We start from the raw sequence: 25,099 nt of genomic DNA, 5'->3' as shown, positions 1-25,099 counted from the left end.
ACTTTCGACACAGACCATTCAGTTTTGCCTATGCAGAATGGAGGGGGGAGAGGGTTGTTGCCTTTCCTTTACAAAGTTCTTAAAATGAATGGATATATGCAAGGCATCTTTTATTGTTTATCAAAAATTACAAAAAACAAAAACAAAAACAAAAAAACAAAAAATTCTATTATTGTTTATCAGGAATCCGATGAAAAGATGATACCATAGAAAAGTAATGTTCTAGTATCTAACTATACCAACTATCCATCGCATTACTATAAACAATAAAAGAACGAAACGCAACGCAAATGAAAAGAACTTCCCCAAAATGAAAAGAACGAAACGCAAATGAAACTAGCCACCACAAAATGCACTGGTACACTTATTGGGAGCAAGAAAGTGCAATCTGTTTAAGCCAGAATTTGAAAACACAGATCAGCATACAACAAAACTGAACAAGGCCCCAATCCCACAAATACCTGAGGTTTGAATCCTAATCAAACTATTGTTGCACCTATGAATATGACAATATCCATATTGTAGTTCACTAAAATCCCAAAAGAAAAACCCCCCACCTCACTGTATTTGCTCACTCACCAACCCAGGAACAAAAGTTAGGTGGTCAAGAACATAAAAATAGTCCAGGCACATGAGATCAAGTTAAAGTTACAGATCGAATTCTATGATTTTAATTCTCAAGTCATACTGAAGTATCATAATGGACTAGAAATCTTACATGGCTGTGCCCTGAGCAGCAAGTCCTACATTGCGAAAATACATTTAAGAATGTAATATTCTCCCACAAACTTGTATTCCGTCAATGAAAACATCAGATAAATTACAAATCCTAGCTTCTTGCACATGACTGAGTAGTCAAAAATCAACGAGACTCCCAATCCTTCAATTTCTTGCTTCCTTTGGGTTTTATAATAGGCGTGTTCATTCCGGCCATTTTAGCATTATACTTCGCTCGTAGAGGATCATTGTACGTCCATCTGAAATACAAAAAACGCTAAAATAAATTTGTGTTTGGCAAAAACATTAGGGACTGTTTTTGTTAGTAATCAAATAAAACACATTCAGCATAGTTTGGAATTGAAGATCAAAAGAGGGCCAAAGTGGATCCCTTACTCATGAAGGCAGTTAATTCCTCAAAATACCTATAGTATTCCAAGCCACTTCCTTTACCGAAAAGGGGATAAAAAACCTACCGAAAATTCATCAGAATTTGTCTGATATGTTCGCCTATTCACATCTCAACTTTTGTTCTCCCTCAAACAAAATTCACACTAATACAATATCTATTCATACCATAAGACAGCTCCCCTCAGTGGCACCATAACTTTATATACTAAGAAATCCAAGTGGCACAACCAAAGAAAAATACTTCTACTGACATACATAACCCATCTAAAACATGTACATATAGAAATGAAAGGTAACAATATGAATATGACCAGAACAAATTGCTAATAAAATAGAAAAGAACAATAACTATTCCCATGTTCTATTACTTCAAAGTTAAACCACCAATGCTTTGTTCCAAAACTTTAAATTATTCCTATGACCACAACAATATCAATGCAGTTTTTCTATACATTGTTGAAGAATTTTTAGCTTATTATCCTAAAATTTTGACTCAAACTATGGCTATTCTTTTTTTTTTCTTTCCTGTCATTCCATTTACATATTAAGGATTCCTGATCATGTGAGAGAGACTCAAAGGTGATGATTATAGGGCTCCAAAATAATAAACGTGAAATACATCTATAAATTGCATTAACTACAGAAAAATACACTCTCAATCACCTGGTCCTCGGTAGGTTGATGGCATATCATACTTTGAACTTCACTCTTGAAACATATAAAATTACCAAACCTCTGAACATGTATAGGTGAATGAAGTTTCATGGGCTTCTAGATCAAAGTAAAAGACAGTTTTGGTTAGAAATACTTGTTACCATAACCAATATTCTTTTTTATTCTCTAACGCGTTTTATATATCAAGCTTTACTTATTTATCAATGAATATAACCTATTCGTTTAATGATTATATCTAACTAAAGCTAATAGACACACGTGCTAACAAATCACCATACTGTTACTGGACCGCGCATAGTTTTCAACAAGACTAAGGGCTCGTTTGGGACTGCTTCTCTAAGAAGCACTTCTGCTCATAAGCGCTTCTAATAAAAGCGTTTTTATTATAAAGTTGTTGAAAATTTAATAAAAAATCGAATGCTTCCTAAAAAAGCACTTCGGAGTGCTTCCTGAAGAAGCACATGGCAGTGCTTCTCCAGAAAGCCCTTCTATGGCCCAGAAGCACTTCTAAACTTTTCTTTCAAACGCCGTCAAAAGCACTTTCGGTTGTCAGAAAGCGCTTTTAACCTTTCTAGAAGCACTCCCAAACAAACCCTAATGCTCATCAAGTGCTTTACTTGAAAGTCTTCATATCTTACTATCTCCAACCCATAAAATCTAATGGTTTGACTGAGAAATTCAGTAAGATCAGCCCTTCAGTCCTTATGCCCTTCTAAGAAAATGTGGGTAAAAGGGCACAAACTCTGAATTCCCCTTAAGAAAACAAGAAATATAATAGTGCTTGTGGTGTTTAATGAATTCAACACAAAACTAAAATAGGTACACGAAATAGTTAATTCATGAAATAAATTGGACTTACGGATTGTTCCAATCAGTGGTATCCTCATTGACAAGATGCGTCCATTTCGTCCTTCCACTACGACCAAAATGTTTGACCTGCATGACCTTGGGCAATATTGTTTTGTCCATCTTATCTTCTCCAGTTGGGGAAGAGAAATCACGCGTGTAAATTCCATCTGTTCCAACAGTTGCAGCATAGTCATCAGGTTCTGACTGGAAGAAAGCACCCTTGTGGTAATATTTCTGCATAAATCTCCACTTCTGCTTTGGTCGTGGTGCAGCTTTCGGATGCTTCCTCTCCCACTCCCTCCTCTCTTCCTCTGTCATGTTTCTAACCCTTTCAATCTCTTCCTTCTCCTTTATCATTGCTTCCCGGTCCTCCCTATCCCTCTTGATCCTGGCAATCTCTCTTGCCTTCCAAGTTTCATACTCCTCTGCCTCGTTTACTTCATCATCAGTATCAATATCAGCAATATTTGCTTCCTGTTCCAAACCCTTCTGAATCTCTTCGTCCTTCCGAATCTCCTCAACCACAATCTGCTTTGTCTCTCTCTTCCTTTCCTCCAAATTCCTCTTCCTAGATTCCTCAAGGGCTCGTTCTTCAGCCTCAAGTCGCTCACGTTCAGCAATAGTATCTCTCTCTGACTTGGGCACAAAGACAGGCTTCAGCATCACCATACCAGTAAGCTCTTCTTCTGAGTCAGTATCATACTCAGACTCTTCTTCCTCCTCTTCCTTTACTTCTTCCTCATCTTCCGACAGGAGTGGAGCTTCTTCTTGCTCCCTTTGACGCAACTTCTCCTTGATCCTTCTTCTTCTTTCCTCCAAAGCATCTGCGTCCTCTTCCTCCGCTTCTAACCCTTCCTGCCTCTTGGCTTCTTCTTCAATTGTTGAAACAATCTCAGCTTGCCGGATACGCCTATGATCAGCTCGAGCATCCTCACGATTATCTATCCTGCTCTCAGCCAAACGGCGCAGTCTAGGATCATCTTTTCTGACAACATCAGAATATTCCTCAGTGGGGAAAGCTTTCTCCAATGAAGCAGCTGCGGACATCCTAATATCCCCATCTTCGTCGGCATCATCTGCCCACTCGGGAGCTTTTCCAGGCCAATACCTTTTAACTTTTGTTTGCCCAATTTTACCTCTGAGCTTATCCCTGACTGCAATCACAGTATCACTAACACCTGCTGTTACCGACATTGTTGCGCCTTATAGACACCCTCTAAACTGGTTGAAATACCCTATACTCTTCCCTCTTTTAACTCAATGTTCAATCCAAATTTCTTATACTTTATCTGGTTCAACAACTACTCAAACAAAAAACAAGACAAATTTTAGCCCAAGAAAGGGGGCAAATTCATAAACCAGAAATATCCATAATCCATCGTATGGAAAATTATAGAATTTTTGGGGTGAATTCAGCAGGAGAGCCTAGAAATTTTGTAAGACCCAGCCTCTTCTTCTAGATAGAGGCTAGGTTTTTTTCACACCGATTTCGACGGCAGCATAAGAAGAAAGAGAGATATCTAACCTTCTGCTCCACGACTGGTCGAATTGCCTTGAGCATTCTTCTCTTCTGCAATCTGCTTTAAATTTTGTTTTTTGTTTTTGTCACTCGCTTGTGTTTTTTTATCACTTGGGCCATCCGAATGGGGTTATTATTTGGGGCTCAACCATATATGCAGCCCAACCAACCCAGACCAGGATACAACCATACAGCCTAGTGGGCCGCACTCTCGCATCAGCCGTTGCTGCAATTTCCATTGGGATCCAAGTAGTTTTTGGGCGGTTGATTCCAATCTAAATTATAAAATTCATAGTGGAGAATATCAAATTTGCTTCTGCCAACGTCTTTTCTTGGCATCTTCATTCATTCAACCATTGGGCGGCGCCCACCTAGAAATATTAATATAATAACCCAACAAAGTTGAGCACTCCATTTCTTACAAAGCTGACTGCTTCTGCTTCTGCTTCTGCTTCTCCCAGATAGAGAAATGGAGGATGTGGTTATAGTTGGGGCAGGGATAGCAGGGTTGGCAACTGCAGTGGCGCTGAAGAGAGCTGGAGTTGAAGCGTTGGTGTTGGAGAGGTCGGAAGGCCTCAGAGCCACGGGCGCAGCTTTAACACTTTCCCGCAACGCTTGGGTTGCCCTTGATGCCTTGGGCATTTCCCAAAACCTCGCTCCCCTTTATGCCCCAATCAAAAAGTAATTCTTTTAGCCTTCGATCTTTCTCTCTCATCGTTGTGTTCTGTTTTTTGTTTTTGTATTGTCAATGATAAATTTTTCTGTGTTTTTTTTTTCTATCTAATTATCTAGACAATTAAGAACAGTGATAAAATGTCAAATATAGCCCTTAGTCTTATGAACACTATATATATTGTATAATGAATAGGTCAACTGTTGAAATCCTCTAAATTTGTAGCCAATTTTCGATTTTTCCCCTAACCGTTTTTCTTGGAATAATTGCTCCCACATATACATGCATTCATATGTGCCATCATTCTTATGTGTTTATTGACAGAATTTTGGTATAATATGAAGTTCAAACTCTGTTTACGCGAATTTCGTGACGCAAAGGAATTTTTCTAATTTATTTTTCGTGGTCCTAATTCTAAATGGTTTGGTTTCCTATATGTTGACTAAAAGTTTTACATTTTGTACTTCTTTCCAATGTATGATGTGATATTGTTCCTATATTGTTTAATACTATCGTCTTCAACTTTAACATTATTCTGCATATATTGTATAGATACAGATAGAGATTCAACGTTTTGATGTATTTATATTTGGTGTTTATATCATCAGGGGATATATAACCAACCTGGATACTGGAGAAATCCAAGACGTTTCTTTTGTCGCCTCCAATGGGTAGATCTTGTTTTTTTGTTCACTTTGTACACCTGGTGGAATATATTAGGAATGCAGATCCATCATTGGTTTCAATGTAGTAATCTTTTGCATGAAATTAAGCAGTGATCCAGTTGGACCAAGATCAGTACACCGGAAAGCCTTACTCAATGCTTTGGCAGATCAATTGCCGATTAATTCAATCCGTTTCTCTTCCAAGCTCACTGCTATTGAGACCCAAGAACATGAAGGTTCATCTATTTCCATTATTCACATGGCAGATGGGACTGTCATCAAAGCAAAGGTAAACATAAGCCAACATGCCCTGTTTATAAGTATTTTAATTTTGATGGAATGGACTTTAACTTCTCTATTCCTTTTTTTTTTTTTCTTCTTCTAATTGGATTGTTATCGGCTATAGGTTCTGATAGGCTGTGATGGGGTGCACTCAGTGGTGGCACGCTGGTTAGGACTTGCCGAACCAGTCTATTCAGGTCGATCAGCGGTTCGTGGCTTGGCTGTGTTTCCTCAAGGTCATGGACTGGACAACAACGTGCAACAATATTTAGGACTAGGAAGAAGGGCTGGTTTTGTTCCCCTCAATGACAAAGAGATCTATTGGTTTTTCACTTGCACCTCTCCAGCTAAAGGTTCAAAACATCAGACCATGGCCTTTGTTTTACTTAGTGACAACTAATTAATTTTGTCTAACAAAATCTGCTCTATAAGAACCACGCTTGTTGCATTATGCGAATAAAGCCAAAACGTCAACACTACTAAGCAGACTGCAGAAAATTCTGTGTAACAAATTTGATTCTCTTATAAGAAGTTTTGTAAATTGTGTGCTACATTTTCTATCATTGTAGGGGCAGATATGGTAGATGAACCCGAAGTTATAAAAAGAGAAGTGATTGAGAATTATGCCAAGGACCTTCCTCCTATATACCTAGACGTTGTGCAGCACTCGGATCTTTCAGCATTGACATGGGCTCCACTAATGTTCAGGTATCCATGGCATGTAGTATTTGGGAACTTAAGCAAGCAAAACATCACGGTGGCTGGCGATGCCATGCACCCCATGACACCTGATTTAGCGCAAGGAGGTTGCTCAGCATTAGAGGATGCAGTGGTTTTAGGCAGACACATAGGGAAGTCCTTTATACAAAATGGACAACTGGTGCCAAAAGAGATGGCAGTTACAATTGGAAAATATGTGGAAGAAAGAAGGTGGCGCGTCGCTTTGTTGATCGCAGGGTCATATTTATCAGGATGGGTGCAGCAGGCAGGGTCTGGATGGGGTATGAAGTTCTTGAGGGATGCCATATTTTACAGGTTCTTTTACCTTATAATCATTAAATTTACACGTTATGATTGTGGAAAACTTAATTTCTAGTGCATTTCACTGCGGACAAGAATCAATATAAACTAAGTTCCCTCCTCTGGGGAAAGAAATTATTGATGCCCTCCTCCCCAGTTTCCCAAGGATCGAAAGAGAAACAGGAATTTATAAGTAAGAACGGGTCTTTTACCAGACAGGCTACAAAAGGTAACTTTGTGCACAGGGTATACTATTTAGTAGAATATTACGAACATGATGATTCTTCTCCTAAAGGCTGATCTCAAAGGCAGAATCTGCATATCACAAGGGCTATGAAAGTGAAAAGATTATCTGTATTATTTTGTTCAAACTACTATTTTGTATCTCTTTCTTGGTAGATATGAGGCCTATTCGACTCTTGTCGGGATTAGAGTTAATAGGTTTATTTCCTTTTTTTTTTTTTTTTTTTTAGTACAAGCAATTGGAGGAGGGGGTTTTACACAAATCTTCATTGGGTGCTTTGGGGTTGCGAACCTCTGTCCACATGGGTGGAAGAGCTCAACCACCTGAGCAATACTTCTATTGGCATGCAATAAATAAAGAAAATGTATCGAATGATAAGTGACATCTAAAAGTAGAGCCAAATTTGTGTATCATACTTTGTGTTAATCTTTTGTTAGGTTTATTAATTTGTTTGCATTCTTGTTTCTAAATCATGCTCTTTATGCTTTTGGAAATACAAAAATTGCCAACATTGATAAGTTTTGATGAAGAGAATGAAGTTCTAGTTATCACAATAGGTATTGTCAATATTGCTTGAGTACACTGGTGATCTTAACGGTCTTAATGGTGTTATTGATAATTTCAAAAAATTGCCATCCTCCCGTCGCCCCCTCTTCTCATTCATTCAAAGCTGAAAAACACCGTGTATGAGAAGGGTTGTGTAAAAATCCATGAAAGGAGAAGGGTTGTGTAAAAATCCATGAAAGGGTTTGTGTTCTTCGAAATTTGTAGGGTCTGACGTTTCTTTATATAAACTCCACTTGGGTTACAAACTCGTACTGGACCAGTCAAGTCATTGGGCCTCTCTCATTCAAATCAATTCGCATCAAGCTTTTTCTTCTCTTTTTTTTTTTTTTCTCAGACTATAATGAGTGGAAAGTTATAAGGGGTAAGTTATAAGGGGTTCACTTTATAGCCATCAGATCAATCCAAGGGCTGGGGAGAATTGAGATAAAGTTTTACAATCGGGTAGGTGAGGAACCCAAACCCGAATTTAATATCCTGTAGGTCCGAAAAAGAAGAAGAAGAGGCAAGTTCGAAGTTTGAACAGAAAAAACTCATCTCTCTAAAACCCATAGATCTTAACGACGGTTGAAGGCAACGGTTGAACGCCACTCCATCTCCAGACCCTGAAAAAGTATTTATTTTGAGTAGAAGGGGCAAAGGTGTGGATTCCGAAACAGTGAAGGGGCGACGCAGTGGAAGGTGAAGGAGAGAAGTCGTATTCGTTGGAAGTGGTAGGTTCCATTTGTGGAGCAAAGCAACACAAAGACCCCGCACAGACACCTTGCGATTGTTCAATAACCAGCATTTGGTGAGTAATTTATGAAATTTGAGTTTAGGGTTAGAGTAATGGTTTTCCCCAATTTGTGCCATCAATGTTGTTGGATTTGGCATCTCTTCTTTGTGCTTCACTTGCATGTTAATTTTTACTTGGGTATATGTTAAAAAAAGAATGAAAATCAAGTCAATAACATGTCAATAATTATATGAATAAGATAATGGTGTTGAATTGGAGGAGGCCCTCAAAACCTTCCACATTTGAAGCAGTGCATAGTGCAGATTATCTCTCTGGCACTGGAATATATATATTTTTTGAAATAAATATTATTTCCTTTGTTACTAAATTTGCCTGAGAAACATGAGAACAGATAATAATAAACTCATGAATAGAAGTGCAAAGCATTTGATGAGTAATTTATGGAATTTGAGTTTAGGGTTAGAGTAACGGTTTTCCCCAATTTGTACCATCAATGTTGTTGGATTTGGCATCTCTTCTTTGTGCTTCACTTGCATGTTAATTTTTGCTTGGATATATGTTAAAAAAACAAATGAAAATCAAGTCAATAACATATCAATAACATGTTAATAATGATATGAATAAGATAATGGTGTTGAATTGGAGGAGGCCCTCAAAACCTTCCACATTTGAAGCAGTGCAGAGTGCAGAGTACCTCTCTGGTGCTAGAATTTATATATTTTTTGAAATAAATATTATTTCATTTGTTACTAATTTTGCCTATGAGAAATGAGAACAGATAATAATAATAAACTCATGAATAAAAGTGCAAAGCATTTGAAATAAAGGTTGATCTATGACGATTGTGGCTGACTGAAGAAAAAGCTAGAAAGAAAGAAGGATGTGGCAATGGCTTAGCAAGCAGATAGTAGAGTAGATGCTTTGCTTTGCTTCCTTCCACTATATTTCTTATTTATTTATTTATTTTGTGTTGTGTATGAGATGACAATAATTGTCATGTGTGTGAAGTGCAGAACTTGCCTAGATTGCACTCACACTCACTCATGCATCAACCATTGATTGGAGTTTGGATCCATAAATAAAACACATGAAATTGTTTGTAATTCACATAATCATTGCATTAACAGGTATTTGCACAAAATTTGTCATATTGCTTTGATGATGTTAAAGCCTATGATCAGTAATCCCTATGCTCATGTACTTTGTAAAATTTGTAATGTGCCTGGTTGACTAGTTGTGTAAATACCAATGTGATTGTGCAAATACGTGGTAGTATATGTGTTCACGTTATTTCATCTTGTATTTCAGGAAATGGGATCCAACGTGGAGCTGGTATGGCCAGAGTCAGAGGCATATTCGTCACGGGTGAACAACTGCTCACATGCAAATTCATCTCTAGCTGCAATTCGAGCGAAGTTGAGTGCGGAACAATTAGAACAATTCAAGACATCATGCTTTGGCCATCTTCTGAATATAGATAAGATTCAGTTTAGCGGGCAGATTGTCCATGGGGTTGTGTTGCGTAGAGTAGCGGGACAGGGTGTGAAAGATTTGGATGGACTGAGTTTCTTAATAGGGTGTGACGTTGCTCAGTTCACTCGTCAGGATTTCTGTTTGATCACAGGGCTTCGTTTTGGGGAAGTGCTTGAAGTTTCCAGTGGAGAGAATGATGAAATTAGACTTCAGAAAAGATATTTTATAGACGAAGGAATTACATGTAATGCTTTAGAAGAAGCATTTCTGAGGTGCACACAGGAAGATGATATCTACAAGCTAGCTCTTGTTTACTTTGTTGAGTTAGTGGTTTTGGGAAGGGACAAACATTTGAACATCAATCTAAATTACCTGACCCTTGTAGAGGACTTGGATGCGTTCAATAGGTATCCGTGGGGTTCGGTGTCCTTTGACAAAACCCAAGACAGTCTATTTTCTGCACCAACAAAGTATGTGAAAAGCTTTGAAAATGAAGAGGGAAGAGGGAAGGGGAAAAGTAAGGTAACGGGAACAAGCCGGAGAAATGAGAAGGGCAAAAAGGATAAGCATGGTGAAGCACAAAGGGGTGGCTGGAGTTTTAAAGGTTTCACGTATGCTTTCCAGGTACATGGTAATAATGTTCATGTCAGTTATGTTTTGTGGACTTTAAAACTTAAATAATGACTTTTGTCCTGTAAATTGGTTAGATTTGGGTATATGAATTAATTCCTAGAATGGCGGACCTGAATTACTGCAAGGTTGTTGATCCGACAGCTGTCCCGCGTATTTTGCGATGGAGACCTACTACGTCTGTTCCTGAGATGAGAAAGTTGAACAATTATTTTTTCCAGAGCAAAGAGGTTTGGTTTGTAGCCCTTGGAACTATTTATAAGATTCAATCAAATTATGAAGTAGAATGATTGAATATGATTCTTCTCTGTATTCTGAAACAGTCAGTTCAGTTGCGGGTGCTATGTCCGAGTGAAGAGGAAATGAGACAACCATATTGGAGTTGGCCACAGGATCGCCCTACTGTTGTCTCGGCAGAGTCAATTCCTTCTTCATGTGCTGACCTTGATGAGTTGAACAAGGTGGTAAGCTTGTTGAGGTCCGAGTCGTTTCAAGTAAAGCGGGAAAAGGACGTCCTTGAGTTAAAGGTCATACGGATGGAAAAACTTTTGGACCACTGTTTAGGTCCTCAGTTTGAGCAGGAAGTAAGGAGGAACCTAACTTTACTGAAAGAGAGGACGAATCGTTGTGTCATCTCACATCTATTTAAGGGAAGTGAGGAAATGGATGACATTAAATGGGATGAAGGGCCAAGTAACAGAAATGAGGGAGAGGAAAATGAAGATGAAGGGATTGAAGGGGGTGAAGGGCCAAGTAATAGAAATGAGGGAAAGGAAAAGGAAGAGGAGGGGATTGAAGGGGGTGAAGTGCAAGGAAAACCAAGTGAGGTAGAGGAAGCTCAAAGGAAAAGAAGTGAAGGAGAGCAAGTGAAAATAAAAAGCAGCAAGGGAGAGGAAGCGCAAAGAAATAGCAGTGAGGGAGAGGAAGTGAAAAGAAAAAGCAGTAAGGGAGAGGAACTGCAAATAAAAAGCAGTGAGGGAGAGGACCCACAAAGAAAAAGAAGGGAGGGCAAGAAAGTGAAAAGACAAAGAAGTGAGGGAAAGGAAGTACAAAGAAACCAATGTGAGAAAGAAGATAATGAAGTTATGTTGCTTGGCGATGACATTGGCGAGAGCACGGAGGGGACAAAGGTTGAGTTTACTCTCGGGGACATTGATTTGGATCAACCTACAGCTATGCTATCTCAGTTGAACGTTTGGTTGAATGATAAAGGTAAAGCTGTGGAACAAGGGTTTCAATTACAGAAGAGGAAGAGGATCATTCCTATGTGGAAGATCATTGAAGGTAGTGAATTGGTTCAAAAAACTCTGCCAGAGACAACCCGACTTCAGATGTTAGACCCAATGAAGGCGATTCCGCATGATGATATGGTGAAATTGCTGAAACTTTGTTGGGAATGGCGCCATAACCCAAAGTAAGTCCCTTGTTTTTTGAGATAGAAGGCATGAGTGTATATATATTTTAATTGTTGTGTTCTAAAACTTTTTTATATTCATAGTTTGGTGATGCAATTTGGCAACGTGGAAGCTGAGATTGAATTCTTCACTTCCCTCGTCAAAGCTGATGGTTGGCTGAAAGGAGATGTAAGTTTAATTGATTATGCATTTGTTTTAATGTACATAGACTATGAGATTGACAAGAAAAACATGTGCAGCACATTGATTTAGGGTTGTATCTCATCCGGAAGCGACAACAAGAGTTAAAGGAAGTAGAAATATCGGACTGGACAACGACCGATGTATTTTTAATGGTATGTCATGGGCCTTGACCAAGTGCTGTTAATAATTACAAATTATCCATACTTGCTTTCTGGAGGTGTTTAACCATTGATTGTTTTCTATTTCACAGAATCACATTCATACTTGCTTTGTGGATAATAAAAGAAAAAAAGAGCTGGGTGGAAAATTAGAAACAGTTTATTGAACATTGTAAATGGCAAGGTTCCGGCGTGTGGAATGGATTGGCAGAACGCATATAAGGTGTATGCCCCTTGTATGTTGACGAAGTACAAGCATTGGGTGGCTGTAACGATTGATCTGGTTAAGTGTGAAATCAAAGTGTACGATTCAATGGTTTCACTTATTCCAGATGAGATCTTAAAGGAAGAACTCGCCCTGCTTTCAATTACGATTCCAAATCTTCTCAACACTATCGACTTTTATGAAGAAGGTGTTTACGCAAACAATTACAGCCGAGATTGGTGGTATCCGTGGCCAATAGAACGTGTGGATGTTCCATGACAGTCTAATCAGTAAGCACAACTTTTTATCTAATTTTATTACTTTAAATTGTCAATTACGTTAGAATGTCATTAGTTGAATTGATCGAGTTCTTGTTTTGCTTCAGAGGCAATTGTGGCATGTTCGTGTTGAAGTACATTGAGCTTTTGAGCGCTGAGATTCCGTTAGCTACTTGCACCTCGCAGAACATGCCCTTTTTTCGGTTGAAATTGGCTGCAGAGATAACACGGGGAGATGCTTACATGCCATGATATTGGTTGAACTTGGTTTAGGTACATGATGATTAAATAGGTTTTGGGAATGTCCAATTTCAAACTCATGTAAATACACAATAAAGACCTACGGGTCCTTTTCGAATTCTACCTCTGCTCCTCTATTCTTCTTCGTCTTTCTCAATCTTAGTGTATTTTTGTACTTCATTTTAGGTTTAAGTTATTGGACAATAACAATTAGAACCAAAATAGTGGCAAATATTATAGCGGATGCATGCTTTCATTTCGATTAGTGTGATACTACGCTACGTTTATTCTCATATTGTGCTAAATGTATATGGAGTTGGATGCAGAGCATAGACAGAAAAATGAAGAAACTGAAATGGAGATGCTGAGGCTTGGTGAGGAGAAAAAGTAAATGGATCTGTAAATCTATTGCACGTAGGCAATCTAAATGGATAGGCAGATGAGTTTTTGAAGTTAGACACATGTCATTCCCATACATAGAATGTGCCTATGGAGTGTAAAGTATTTTTGGATTTAATGAAACAAACATCTGTGTAATATTAGCGTAACTCCTTCACGACATTTACATAACCTCAACAAAACTGCATTGAATTGGGATTTAAAGACTGCATATGTGAATTGGGATTTGAAGAATGCATATGTGAATAGGGACTGATGGCTTTTTAAGTGTATTACATCATTGCAAAGTGATATGTCATCATTTATGCAAGCCACCATTTCAAATATCATATCCTAATCTTTAAGCCGTTCAACATGCCTTGACTTAATCGCAATGGGTTGCATCTTAATAAGGTAATTCTGTAAGGAGAATAAGCGGCTATGGCCTCGCCTCCAATATTTTATTCAACCATGCCCTCTTTATAGAAACACATGAAAAAATGTCCCCAGGTGCAATGCTATAAAAACTCCCTATTGGTTCCGTACCGTCCCTTGGGTTTGAATCCCTCTCTCCTTTATAATCAGTTAATAAATTCGTTGATTTTCTTTATTCTATTGGTTTTGGGCAACTCAGTAGCATAAAAGTAATATATATTGGTGCGTCTATATTGCATGTCTGTTGCGTCTATATTGCTTCTCTATTGCGTGCATATCTTACATTTATTGTATGTGTATTGATTGTTTATTGCTTATGAAGGAAATAAACAACAATACACAGGCAACAGACAAGCAATATACACACAACAGATAGACAATATACACGCAATAGATATGCAATATACACACAATAGACATGTAATATACATCAGTCCCCAATTACACCAACCATAAGGAAGTCGTATTGAATAGGAAATTATACTTAACAGTTGTTCTTCCTACTAAAAGAAAGAATAAGATCCGTTTCCTCCCTTAAATCTTACTTGAGTTGTATTTTTGCCCCCAATAAACATCCAATATTGGAGCAATAACATTCGATATACATGCAGCAAACAATCAATAAACCTTCAATAAACATTCAATATCAGTTCAATAACATGCGAAATACATGCAGTTAACAATCAATAAACCTTCAATAAACATGTCAACAATCAATAAACCTTCAATAAACATTCAATATCGGTTCAATAACATGCGAAATACATAACAATCAATAAACCTTCAATAAACATGTAAACAATCAATAAACCTTCAATAAACATTCAATACCGGTTCAATAACATACGAAATACATGCAGTTAACAATCAATAAACCTTCAATAAACATGTAAACAATCAATAAACTTTCAATAAACATTCAATATCGAAGCAATAACATGCGAAATACATGCAGTAAACAATCAATAAACCTTCAATAAACATTCAATATCATGCGATTTATATGCACTAAACAATCAATAAACTTTAAATATACGCAAATAAACAATCTATATACACTAAATAATTATGCAATTTTCAAAAAAAATGTATTGTCTTATTATTGCATCGTATTGGCCCTGTATTGTGATTTTATCATCTTCGTATGACTTTATTTTTTTAAAGTAAGTCTTGAAAAGTTTTTGCTAGGTTTCATACAAATAAATGCTTTTGTTTAAATTCAATGTCAATCCACCTATTTTAAGAACAAAAATTACAAAATGGGTTTGAAAACTCATTGGTGGTGCGTGCAACATGTCTTTTTGGGGAGAACTTTCACAATCCTTGAATCTGTGCACTTAATTGATCATTAAAAGAACAAATAATATGACAATTGATACAACTAATAAAACTAATACCAAGTCCTTAATGGACTTCAGCATATTCAGCACTGTAGCATCATACGTGTCATCTTGCTGTTCTGCTTCAGCGGAGGTTACGTCAACCCATTCGAATCCATTGCAACTGGTGGCTCCCTAATTGCAGGCATCATATATGCAAAATAATTCTGTCAGAGTTAGACCTAGGTTTTTTTCACCCACATACATATTCTTGAAATGAAAACTTACATAGGAGGTTAGACACTTCCAAAATGGCTTGGCTTCCCTCGATTTTTATCTGATTTTGAAACCCGAAGCACCATTGTAGCTCCACAATACTGACACCTCTTTGTTTGAGCGGGAGATGAAGATGAAGACATGTTGAATCTTCTCACTAAGATCTTCTCACTGAAACCTCTTCGGACTCATACCTTCTCACTCATAGTTCTCAGTCATACCCCTTCACTCATAAGCCTAAACTTCTCACTCAGCTCTCTCTCATCTCTGCCCAAATCGAATTATATCCTTCTTTTCTATGCGTGGGTGGGTTGGTCACGATCTGGATACCTGTACCTTTAGAATTGTGACACCTTTTACCCCGAAAAGCAATATAATATTTCACCACCAAATATTAATCCGAAAATTGAGGGGACACTGCTTGAAATATATTATTTTATTTATATTTCATTAAGGCAACTAGTTGGATAAGAATCCATCATCATTGGTTCCATTTTAATAACATTACTAGGGGTAGTTTGGTGTGGGAAAATGAAAAAGTATCTGATGGGACCTTCTGTGACTAGTCAATAATCCATCACATTTGTATCAATGAATTTGATGGCAGGAAAATCCTAAAAATGGCTATGCAAATAGGTTATTAATTGACTTTTTGACTGTCTGACTCTCTTTGCAATTTGATGACGTTTTTCCTTCTTTTGTCTTGAGTTTTAGGGTGTTTGGTTCAGTTTCTTTAAAAATGGTCAACTTGGAAAAACCCCAAGTGGAAACACCTTTTCAAAACACTACAAACAAAGCCTAAAACAAAACCAAAACCCCATATATTCTCATTTCTCCCCTCTTCCACTCCTCAAATCGTTCCATTCCAAAAATATTTTAATGAATTCGAAACATTTCACTACACTCGGAGGAAAGAGAAGGAAGCATCTCCATTTGGATATGCCCCAAGCCTTCATCCAGGAGTTAGCTTGGTTTAAAGTGATGTTATACGTGGCAACCCAATCATCGGAAGATCTCTTTCGTATGGCATCTGTGTGCCCATTGTTCCATACTTTGGCAAATACTCCACAAGTGTGGAACACCATTTCAATGGAAAAGTACCCAGACCATCCTAGCTGGTAACATGTCAATCCTGCGGTCCAGCATTTCTTGCAACAATGCAAGGCTTGCGATAACCCTGAGTCGATATTTAGAGAAGCATTCGAAGTATTTTTCATGCAGGGTAACGCGGAAGCGTTGTATGGGATGCGCATTGCAGCCACGGCAGGCCATGTGGAAGCGGCATATCTAGTTGGACTACTTGGCATGTCCGGAATTGGTCAGTCAAAAGAGGATGCATTAGAATTCTTATGTTCTTTGAATCAACGTAACAACATTGATATGAAAGGAACCAGGGATGCTTTGAGATGAAGATTAAGCCGAGTTTTCTCTATTGCAAGACATATCGTAGATATGTTTTACTATGGGAAGATTAAGTTCAATCACTGCAGCGCTTGTAACAACAATGAATGGTGTTTTGTTATTCAAGGCTGGCCTACTGAAGAAAAGATAAATCCTGCCTTCTGGACTTGTTGCAATCGATGCAAATGGCACCGTGAGAGTATTTTTTGGTTCAAGGTGATGTGTGTGCATGTTATGCCAGGGAATCCATACCCTTATAATTAGTTGTAGTATGTTTTTACGGTTTTTATGCATTGTGGACTTGCTTCTCTTCAGTTCTAGGTTGGCTGGCTACGTTGTACAAATGTTGTTTAAATGTTGGGTTTTAATCTATTTTGTCTGGTGTTTGTGCTGTCATAAACCGTTTTATATATAAATGTATAATATATATATTATATAGTGGAATAATTACTGACATCATAGACGGCTAAGAATGATATTTTACTGACACAAATATTTTGCACAACTGCAATCTTAATATTTGGTAAACGAAAAGGCATGCACGGAGTGAGTAGGTGTCTTTTCACCAGTGCTTGGGAATGACATTTTCCCATTTAGCATATCCCAAATGATTTGGTTACACGTTTTTTAAGCAAAACTTGAACAGTGAATGACTTTGAATAATTTTTTCCTGATGTTGTAGAATGGATGACTTGTATATTTCCATTTTATTTGTCAAAACATCCCTTAAACCTAAAAAAGAAAAAAAATTAACAAATTGAAGAAGAGAGAAACTGATTAGCACTAGAAATGGTCTATTCGCACGGAAAATAAAAATTAAAAAAAAAAGTTGGAGTAAATATAATTAACAAATGTACAGGCTAAAAAGTAATATAATAATAATAAAAATAATTTAGGACAAATAATAATAAAATACTAATGTAGCATAACCATGAAATAGGGAATTCAGTAGGAAGATGAAATCTCAATAAGTTCGTAGCAATTTTCGGAACATTATTGGGATTTTTGTGTATTTAGTTATGAATTTTCCAAGAAAAAGTAATAAAATAATAATTTAGGATAAAATGCAAGGATGTGGCCATGTTGACTGAGTACGCTTGTGCAAGTGGTAAAAGGTGACAGGCTGAGATCGCGCCAGGTGTCCTCTTGCAATTATTTTGGCTTTTTTAGTGGAAAAATCTTAGAAAAAAGGTAATAAATAGTAGGAAAATCCTAAAAATGCCCCGAAAATTACTCCGGCCTCCGTGTGACGTTATAAAACTAGGAGAACCTATAAATCATCTGTTTCGTAATGAAAAAATTCAAATTATTTTACATAACTCACTTTCCTCTTAACCCTAAGTATATATGTTTGTTAACTTTAACTTCAATAACCTACTTCAATAAGCATCTCCCGTTAATGTTCGGAATTATTTTTTAAAATACGTAACAATGAATCGGGGAATTCAGCAAGGGAGATGGAGTGTCAATGAGTTCGTAGCAATTTTTGGATCATTTTTCTTATTTTTGTGTATTTAGTTATGAATTTTCTAAGAAAAAGTAATAAAATAATAATTTATGGTAAAAGGCAAGGATGTGGCCATGTTGATTGACGTACACTTGTGCAAGTGGTAAAAGGTGATGGGCTGAGATCGCGCCAGGTGTCATCTTGCAATTATTTTGGCTTTTTTAGTGCAAAAATCTTTGAAAAAAGGTAATAAATAGTAGGAAAATCCTAAAAATGCCCCGAAAATTACTCGGACCTGCTTGTGATGTTATAAAACTAGGGGAACCTATAAATCATCCGTTTCGCAATGAAAAAATCCAAATTATTTTTACATAACTCACTTTCCTCTTAACCCTAAGTATATATTTTTGTTCACTTTAACAAGTATATTTCCTTAATATTCGTTATATAATTTGTAATAATACAAGAATTAGTTTCCTTTCATATATAAGGATGTAAAATAATCTGTTTTGTTATAATAATGTACATATATAATAATTGCATATGCTTTGAAGCCATCATTGCAACTACGCCGAGAGCTTTGAACACGTCAGAGGTATTCAATAAGTTGTCCACATGCAACTGCACCTAGAGTTTTGAACACGTCAGAGGTATTCAATAAGTTGTCCATATGACGCCGCATTGGGAATCAGTAATATATTTTCTATCATGTCCAATCACATAAAATAATGCCATACTTTTTTCTGAAAAACCTCACACAAGTCAAGCAATTTGAAAATATTAGTGAATATTTGTCCTAGTCTATATGAGTGATTATATATTCAGTTTGCATTTTTTTCACAGTATATGTTAACTTTGAGAGGGATTTCACAAACATATAATATAAAGAAAGAAAGAAATAGTAGGAGATGAACCAGTACAAAAAACAATAGATAAATGGTACATAATAACCTTGTCACAAACGCACTCACAAATGCTTTTCCATAAACCTTGTCCTAACATATAATAAATAAAGGCAACATTGCATATGATGCAACCATGTCCAAATCTGATACGTGATAAAAAAAAATGGACATGGCAGCAACATATATAGCTGAAGTAGATGGGCTCTTTGCATCTTGTGTTATCGTAATTAAAGACATCAAAATATTAAGGTTGAAATCTTCCATAGTAGTAAGCATCAAAAGAGGTTTGAAGCAGAGTTTAACGAAAATTCCAATTCCACTGATTTGCCTATGCTCAAACACGAGAACCAAAATGGTTACTTCCCTTGCTGAGTATATTTGTTAACGTTGAAAACGGTAATAGATGACCAATCAAACCCGGGTACGACGAGTTTCGCATAGGATCGGAAGTAGTCGAATCCAGCTTGCATCACACGCTTCTTTGACTCCACTGCATTAGATGAGTTCTTGTATTTTTGAACAACTACACTCCAAAGTCGTTTGTGTCTACGCTTCATGCGCTGCAACTTTGCCCTATCCAGATTGGCCTGCCTTTTGTCATCTTCAATTTGGCCTTCAACAAATTCCAAACGTGCCCTTGCCCTTTGGATTTCATCACTAAGTTGAAGATGCCTCTCCTTCCAAAAAGCAAGAACTCTTTCAGACTCAAAACTTCCAACGAAATGGTCATTCTGTCTAGGAATGTGACATTGCTTGTCTGGTGACTCACTTGCGTATCGAAGGTGGTCTTTGTTTGGAGGGGTGTTTATTATGCTCACATCAAACTTGGTTAGTAAATCCATTCTATGGGGGGAGTGAGTTTCTATGGAGGAGAGAGTTTCAGTAGATGGAGACAGATTCGGCAGAGGAGTGAGTTTTTTGTGGAGGGAGAATTTCTATGAAAGGGGTGATAGTAATACCAATAAAAGCGTTCCCGCCAAAAAATATTTGGTTGACAATGTATAAATTAATTTTTGGTCTGATACAATCTAAGTTTAATCCTAACTAGTTTGGTTGAGTTCACTAACTAGATGTCACTTCCATTGAGTTTCTTTCAACCACTATCAGTGGTGTAAGGAGAGTGTGAGGTTGACATGCTTGAAAAGCAAAACCTGACACCTCTTTTTTAAAAAATTGAAAGAAAGTACATATGTTGACTACACACAAGCTTTGGTATGTTGGTCTATAAACCTATGTTCCCTTTCTCAAACGAAATTGCATATTCAATCCTCATCCTCCCAAAACAAATAGGATTATTCAAGCATGTCAACCTCTTCAGGCGCCAGCAACACAATTGAAGATGACAAATTGGAGTCGCAGGTTCTATTTCCACATTGTACTCACCGACCCCTTTCATTTTCAACATCATTTGGGAGTGAGGGCGACTCCGATGATCCATTAGAGGCAATACATGCAGTCAGTAGCAAGCTGGATTATAATTCCAGACTGATAAATTCATGGCACGAGAAATGTGTTGAAGACAAGGCCATTTTGGCTGATCTTAACATTAGAGTGAACAAAGCGTTCTCCCAAAGGAACAAGTACTTGAAGCTGAGTCATAAAAGGAAGCTGAAAGCTGAGGAGTTGGATAAAGTGATGAATGATGAAATTAAAGGTTGTTTGATGAACCATATGCGATGCGAAGAGCACCATAGTGAACTGGAGTTGGCATTCAACGAAGGATTCAAAAAATTCCGAGCATTTGCGGCAACTACTCATACAAGTTATAATTGGGACTATGTGTCCCCTGATGCTGTGAGAGAGATACTAGACGATGGTGGTGACATGAATGAGCATAAGCACGTCAAAGCTGCTCGAAAGAAGCCGACCGATACGACTAAGTGATTGCGGCTACCGCTGTTCAGTTGGTTGAGGGTGATTGTGGTATTGCACAAATTAGAAGTATATTCCCTTAATGTCATTATCTAATTTAAAATAACACAAATATCAGTTTTATTTGCTTCATATATAATTATTGGGACTATGTATTGCAAGTCATCATGTGTTCCTTCTGTCTAACATTATATTTTGCAAATATTGAAATATTATTCAATAAGTAGTCAATATCACAGCAAGTTGGGAATCAGTAAAGCCTCATTATCATGTCCATTCACATTAAAGAACTGGCGTACTTTTTCTCAAAAAATTGACACGTGAGTCATAAGTAATATAACATGTGCTATACATTGTTTAGTGAACGGTTTATGGTTTATTTATATATAATAAATTCCAAATATTGCTGAATTTTTATTTCGTCTATATCACTGGGGACATGAGTGACCATAAGCATGTGAGACCTGCTAAGAAGAAGCTGACCAATACGACCGAGTGATTGTGGCTACCGTTGTTCAATTGGTTGGGGAGATCGTGGTATTGCTAAGAGGGAGCACATAATATGTTTTGCAATCAAATTTTCTTCTGTGCGTGGAATTATGAGTAGTTCAAATGTTAGTGTACCCTTAAATATTCTCCAACCGTTCGAAATGTGATTAGCTGCAATGTACTTTTTTACATGCTGCTTTCTAATAACTCTGTTCCAACAAAGTGCTTCAAGTATCCTTCAGTTACAAATGTTTACAAAATCGTGCCCCTAATAACCAGTCGAGCTCAGATCTTAATAACCAGTAAAACACTAGAACATAACATTCGGAAAAAGTGGGTACTGCTGGAAATCATTACTGGTAATGGAAACAACAGCTGGCTCCTGGAAATGCTGCATTAGCCTGTGATATAATCAATGAATCTCTGTTAAAACATAATTCACCATAAACTACCCATTTTACATGGTAAAAGTCATTGCTTCTTCACATAACTCAAAATTTGATACTTTATCAAATGTCTATGAAAATTTCTAAATAGGGAGAAGACGTAAAATTAACATGTGTCCAAATTTCATGCAAGAATGAAACCAAGCAAATTTTCATTTCAATTATCAGTGGACATAATAAGAGCTCATCGGTGGACATGAACAAAATAATAATAATAATAAAAATTGAATCTAGAAAACTTCACCTGATCATTAGTCTTCATAACAACTGGATTTCGTCTAATAGAAACATAAATCATTCAGTTGGTCCATGCATCCTGTCAAATTCGTCGAATAATGGGTCACTACGATCTATTGGAGTTGATTCGTCATTGTTCGACGGTGATGTCCTGCATAAACATCAAACACAAGCACATAAAAAATTTACCTATTCAAATTTTAGGTGTTATTATAAATAGTGTTAGCATCTTACGGTGTGTTCAAATTTCTTGGGATTGTCTTCTATCATGACTAATGTGTCCACACTCCCGACAGTGTCTAATCCCTTGCTTCATTGCCTTTTCCTTTGTTCCCGTTACTCGTTTTTCGACCTTCCTTTGCACCTCACTCTCTTAGGGTCTTTCATATATTATGTTTGAGAGCTGGACCATCCAACTTCGTTATTACTTGGTCCATCCTTCAACAACTTCAACTTCACCTGCAAACTTTTTAGAGTCTCTGACAGTAGCTCACATCCTTCTTCACTCATTAATGCATCCTCAACCACATCTGAAGCAAGTCGAGACATTGTACTCCATTTTATTAAAAGACCAGGATCTGCAGAGTCTTTAATTTCGTTGCCATTTGCATCTGACACCAATCCAGATTTCGCAGTTTTCTTCCACCTCTTCAAAATATATTTATTGGGCATATATTCAATCTGGTCCCTTCTGAACAATGCTAGGATGTGCTTGCAAATAATTCCAACAAATTCAAATCTTTTGCAGCTACACGATGCGTGGTCAGAATCTTTGACATATACGACTTCTGCCACTCTTGTTTCCCAATTTTTCCTTTCGCTCACGTTAAAGACAACTTTAGAAGCATCCTCTGTTTTGAGCTCTAGGAAACATGTTGTAATTTGTATTAGTTCTTGCTCAAACTTTTGAAACATTGTCCTTGTGTACAAGGTAGCCATTTGTTTGTTCATTGGCATCGGTAGAATACATTGAGCCACTTCAAATGCATCTACGTGATCAGCAATCAACTCTTTTTGATGTTGATGAGAAAGTGCCCTCTCAAATCGTATTATGAAATCCATCAACGAATTTCTCTTTGATATGTATTGCTTGAAAAAACCATGAGAACCTTCCGCTCTTTGGCTGCTTGACATTCCAACGGCAAAAACTTGTCGTGCGTAGGCTAGAACCCAAGATTTCCTTAAATCAAACATTGAACTTAGCCATGGATGGTCAGTCAAACCAGCCTTTGTAACCACAATATTCCATTTTGCATCAAACTCATCCTTATTGTCAGTATCCCATATGGCTTTCTGAAAGTCACGCCAATACTCCTTATAAGCAGAATGTGGTAACTTAACAGAGAACTTTGATGTGATGTGCCATATGAAAAGTCGATGAAATGTAGTCCGGAAGGCTATTGAAATTGCTCTGGTCATTGCCGCATCTTTCTGTAATGATCATTTTAGGTTCGCCACCTGGCATGGCTTTCTTAATCTCCTCAAACATCCAAATAAACTCCCAACATGCGCAAATGTCGTTTCCTTGCTCAAAAATGCGCATGCTAAGACAATTGTCTGACCATGGTTATTAACTCCCAACATTGGTGCAAATGTCAAGTCATATCGATTCGTGTTGAATGTGGTATCGAATACAACAATATCTCCATAAAACCCGTACGCCCGTCTAGAAGTTGCATCTGCCCAAAAACATCGACTAAACCTGTCATGGCCATCTCCCTCAATCTTGAAATAAAAAGCCTCATTTTTTTTTCTGTTCAGCCATAAAATACTCAGTCACTAGTTCAACATCGTGGTTCCTCAGCTTCCCATTCACACTACATTCAAGATTGTAGATATCTTTTTTGATAAAACAGATTTTATTCATTCCTCTGGATTGCACCTCGAAAATACTTACCTTCTGATGAATGGGAAAATTAATTGAACCCAACTGTTTTGTGAGTACTTTTGTAGAATCTGAAATATGACGGTGTGATCTCAATAAATTTATTCTTTCTGAGGGTGTCATCTTATGATTGTGTCCCTCTGCAAAAAGAGATATGGTATACTTCTTGCTCCCATTTGTCTTCACAACCACAATCTTAGCTTTGCAATTGCATCTACTTATTCCCCGTTGTCTTTTTCTCTCCCGAGTTTCATCTCTCCTGTATGCACCTTGTTTGCAACATACAAATTCTTTCCTCAAAATCTCTTTCTTATTTTTCCCCCAAAAGTTGGAATGAAGTCGAATACCAAAGCCAGCTAAGAATGCATATCTATTATAGAAATTGTAAACGAGGTCAAGCGAGTCGAACTTCATCCCAACTGCTGGTGTTTCCTCATTTCTTACTTCAGGAATATAAACCCTCCCATTAGCTGTTACACAGTCATCACTCTCTGAGCCCCCAGACATTTTATCTACGTATATTATTGATCCACTTCTATATTACTGCATAGCAAATATTAATTCATTAATCAGTCATTACTGCATCACAACATATCAATGCATTCCACTTACACAAAACATTGCCCAAATTGACACAAAACACGCATAGCCTAACTTGTTGGATTCCGATTACACAAAACGCAAGCAAAATTTAATAATAGTTACGTCATCTCTTGTGAAATAATCTGGAAAAAAATAACATTAGAACCAACATGTTCAACTAAGAACACAAATGTAATTCAAACCAACAATTACAGAACTTCACCCAATATCCTCTCCAAATGCTTACTCCTAATGTCATTAAGCCCAAGTTTAGGATCTTTTACCTACATTTCATAATTTCCCACCCCCACCAAAAACAATCAACTAAGTATATTGAATATTCATAAGGAAATGACACATTATTGATTCCACAAATGACGCATTATTGATGCCACAAATGACGAATTTCCCACCTCACAAAAAATAAACCAAACCTAATAAAATTAATCCAGCAAGTGAACTTACCTCTCAAAATCAATCGGGAGCTCCG

At 37.2% G+C, this 25,099-nt stretch overlaps 4 protein-coding genes across 4 annotated transcripts; 2 read left to right on the top strand and 2 right to left on the bottom strand.

Moving 5' to 3' along the window:
• LOC18780765 (microfibrillar-associated protein 1) lies at positions 602 to 4,304 on the bottom strand. Its single transcript, XM_020567507.1, has 3 exons — positions 4,178 to 4,304; positions 2,663 to 3,953; positions 602 to 977 (listed from the first exon to the last, which is right to left on the bottom strand). The coding sequence occupies exons 2-3, from the start codon at positions 3,844 to 3,846 to the stop codon at positions 863 to 865; spliced, it is 1,299 nt and encodes a 432-aa protein (XP_020423096.1). The 5' UTR covers positions 3,847 to 3,953; positions 4,178 to 4,304; the 3' UTR covers positions 602 to 862.
• Positions 4,480 to 7,525, top strand: LOC18778509 (FAD-dependent urate hydroxylase). The gene is made up of 5 exons (XM_007212199.2): positions 4,480 to 4,852; positions 5,453 to 5,515; positions 5,621 to 5,798; positions 5,916 to 6,144; positions 6,361 to 7,525. Exons 1-5 carry the CDS (start codon positions 4,641 to 4,643, stop codon positions 6,885 to 6,887), a joined length of 1,209 nt encoding a protein of 402 aa, XP_007212261.1. The 5' UTR covers positions 4,480 to 4,640; the 3' UTR covers positions 6,888 to 7,525.
• LOC109950029 lies at positions 7,627 to 13,197 on the top strand. Its single transcript, XM_020567506.1, has 8 exons — positions 7,627 to 8,409; positions 9,664 to 10,452; positions 10,536 to 10,688; positions 10,782 to 11,872; positions 11,957 to 12,041; positions 12,113 to 12,208; positions 12,307 to 12,709; positions 12,805 to 13,197. The coding sequence occupies exons 2-7, from the start codon at positions 9,667 to 9,669 to the stop codon at positions 12,379 to 12,381; spliced, it is 2,286 nt and encodes a 761-aa protein (XP_020423095.1). The 5' UTR covers positions 7,627 to 8,409; positions 9,664 to 9,666; the 3' UTR covers positions 12,382 to 12,709; positions 12,805 to 13,197.
• On the bottom strand, positions 22,200 to 23,561 carry LOC109949654 (protein FAR1-RELATED SEQUENCE 7-like). Its single transcript, XM_020565745.1, has 3 exons — positions 23,252 to 23,561; positions 22,552 to 23,005; positions 22,200 to 22,293 (listed from the first exon to the last, which is right to left on the bottom strand). Exons 1-3 carry the CDS (start codon positions 23,559 to 23,561, stop codon positions 22,200 to 22,202), a joined length of 858 nt encoding a protein of 285 aa, XP_020421334.1.

The sequence above is a fragment of the Prunus persica genome, chromosome G6 (genome assembly GCF_000346465.2).
Source record: "Prunus persica cultivar Lovell chromosome G6, Prunus_persica_NCBIv2, whole genome shotgun sequence".
Taxonomy (NCBI): Eukaryota; Viridiplantae; Streptophyta; class Magnoliopsida; order Rosales; family Rosaceae; genus Prunus; species Prunus persica.
The sequence above is the reverse complement of the archived record's forward strand: the minus strand, read 5'-3'. Positions and strand labels throughout refer to the sequence as shown.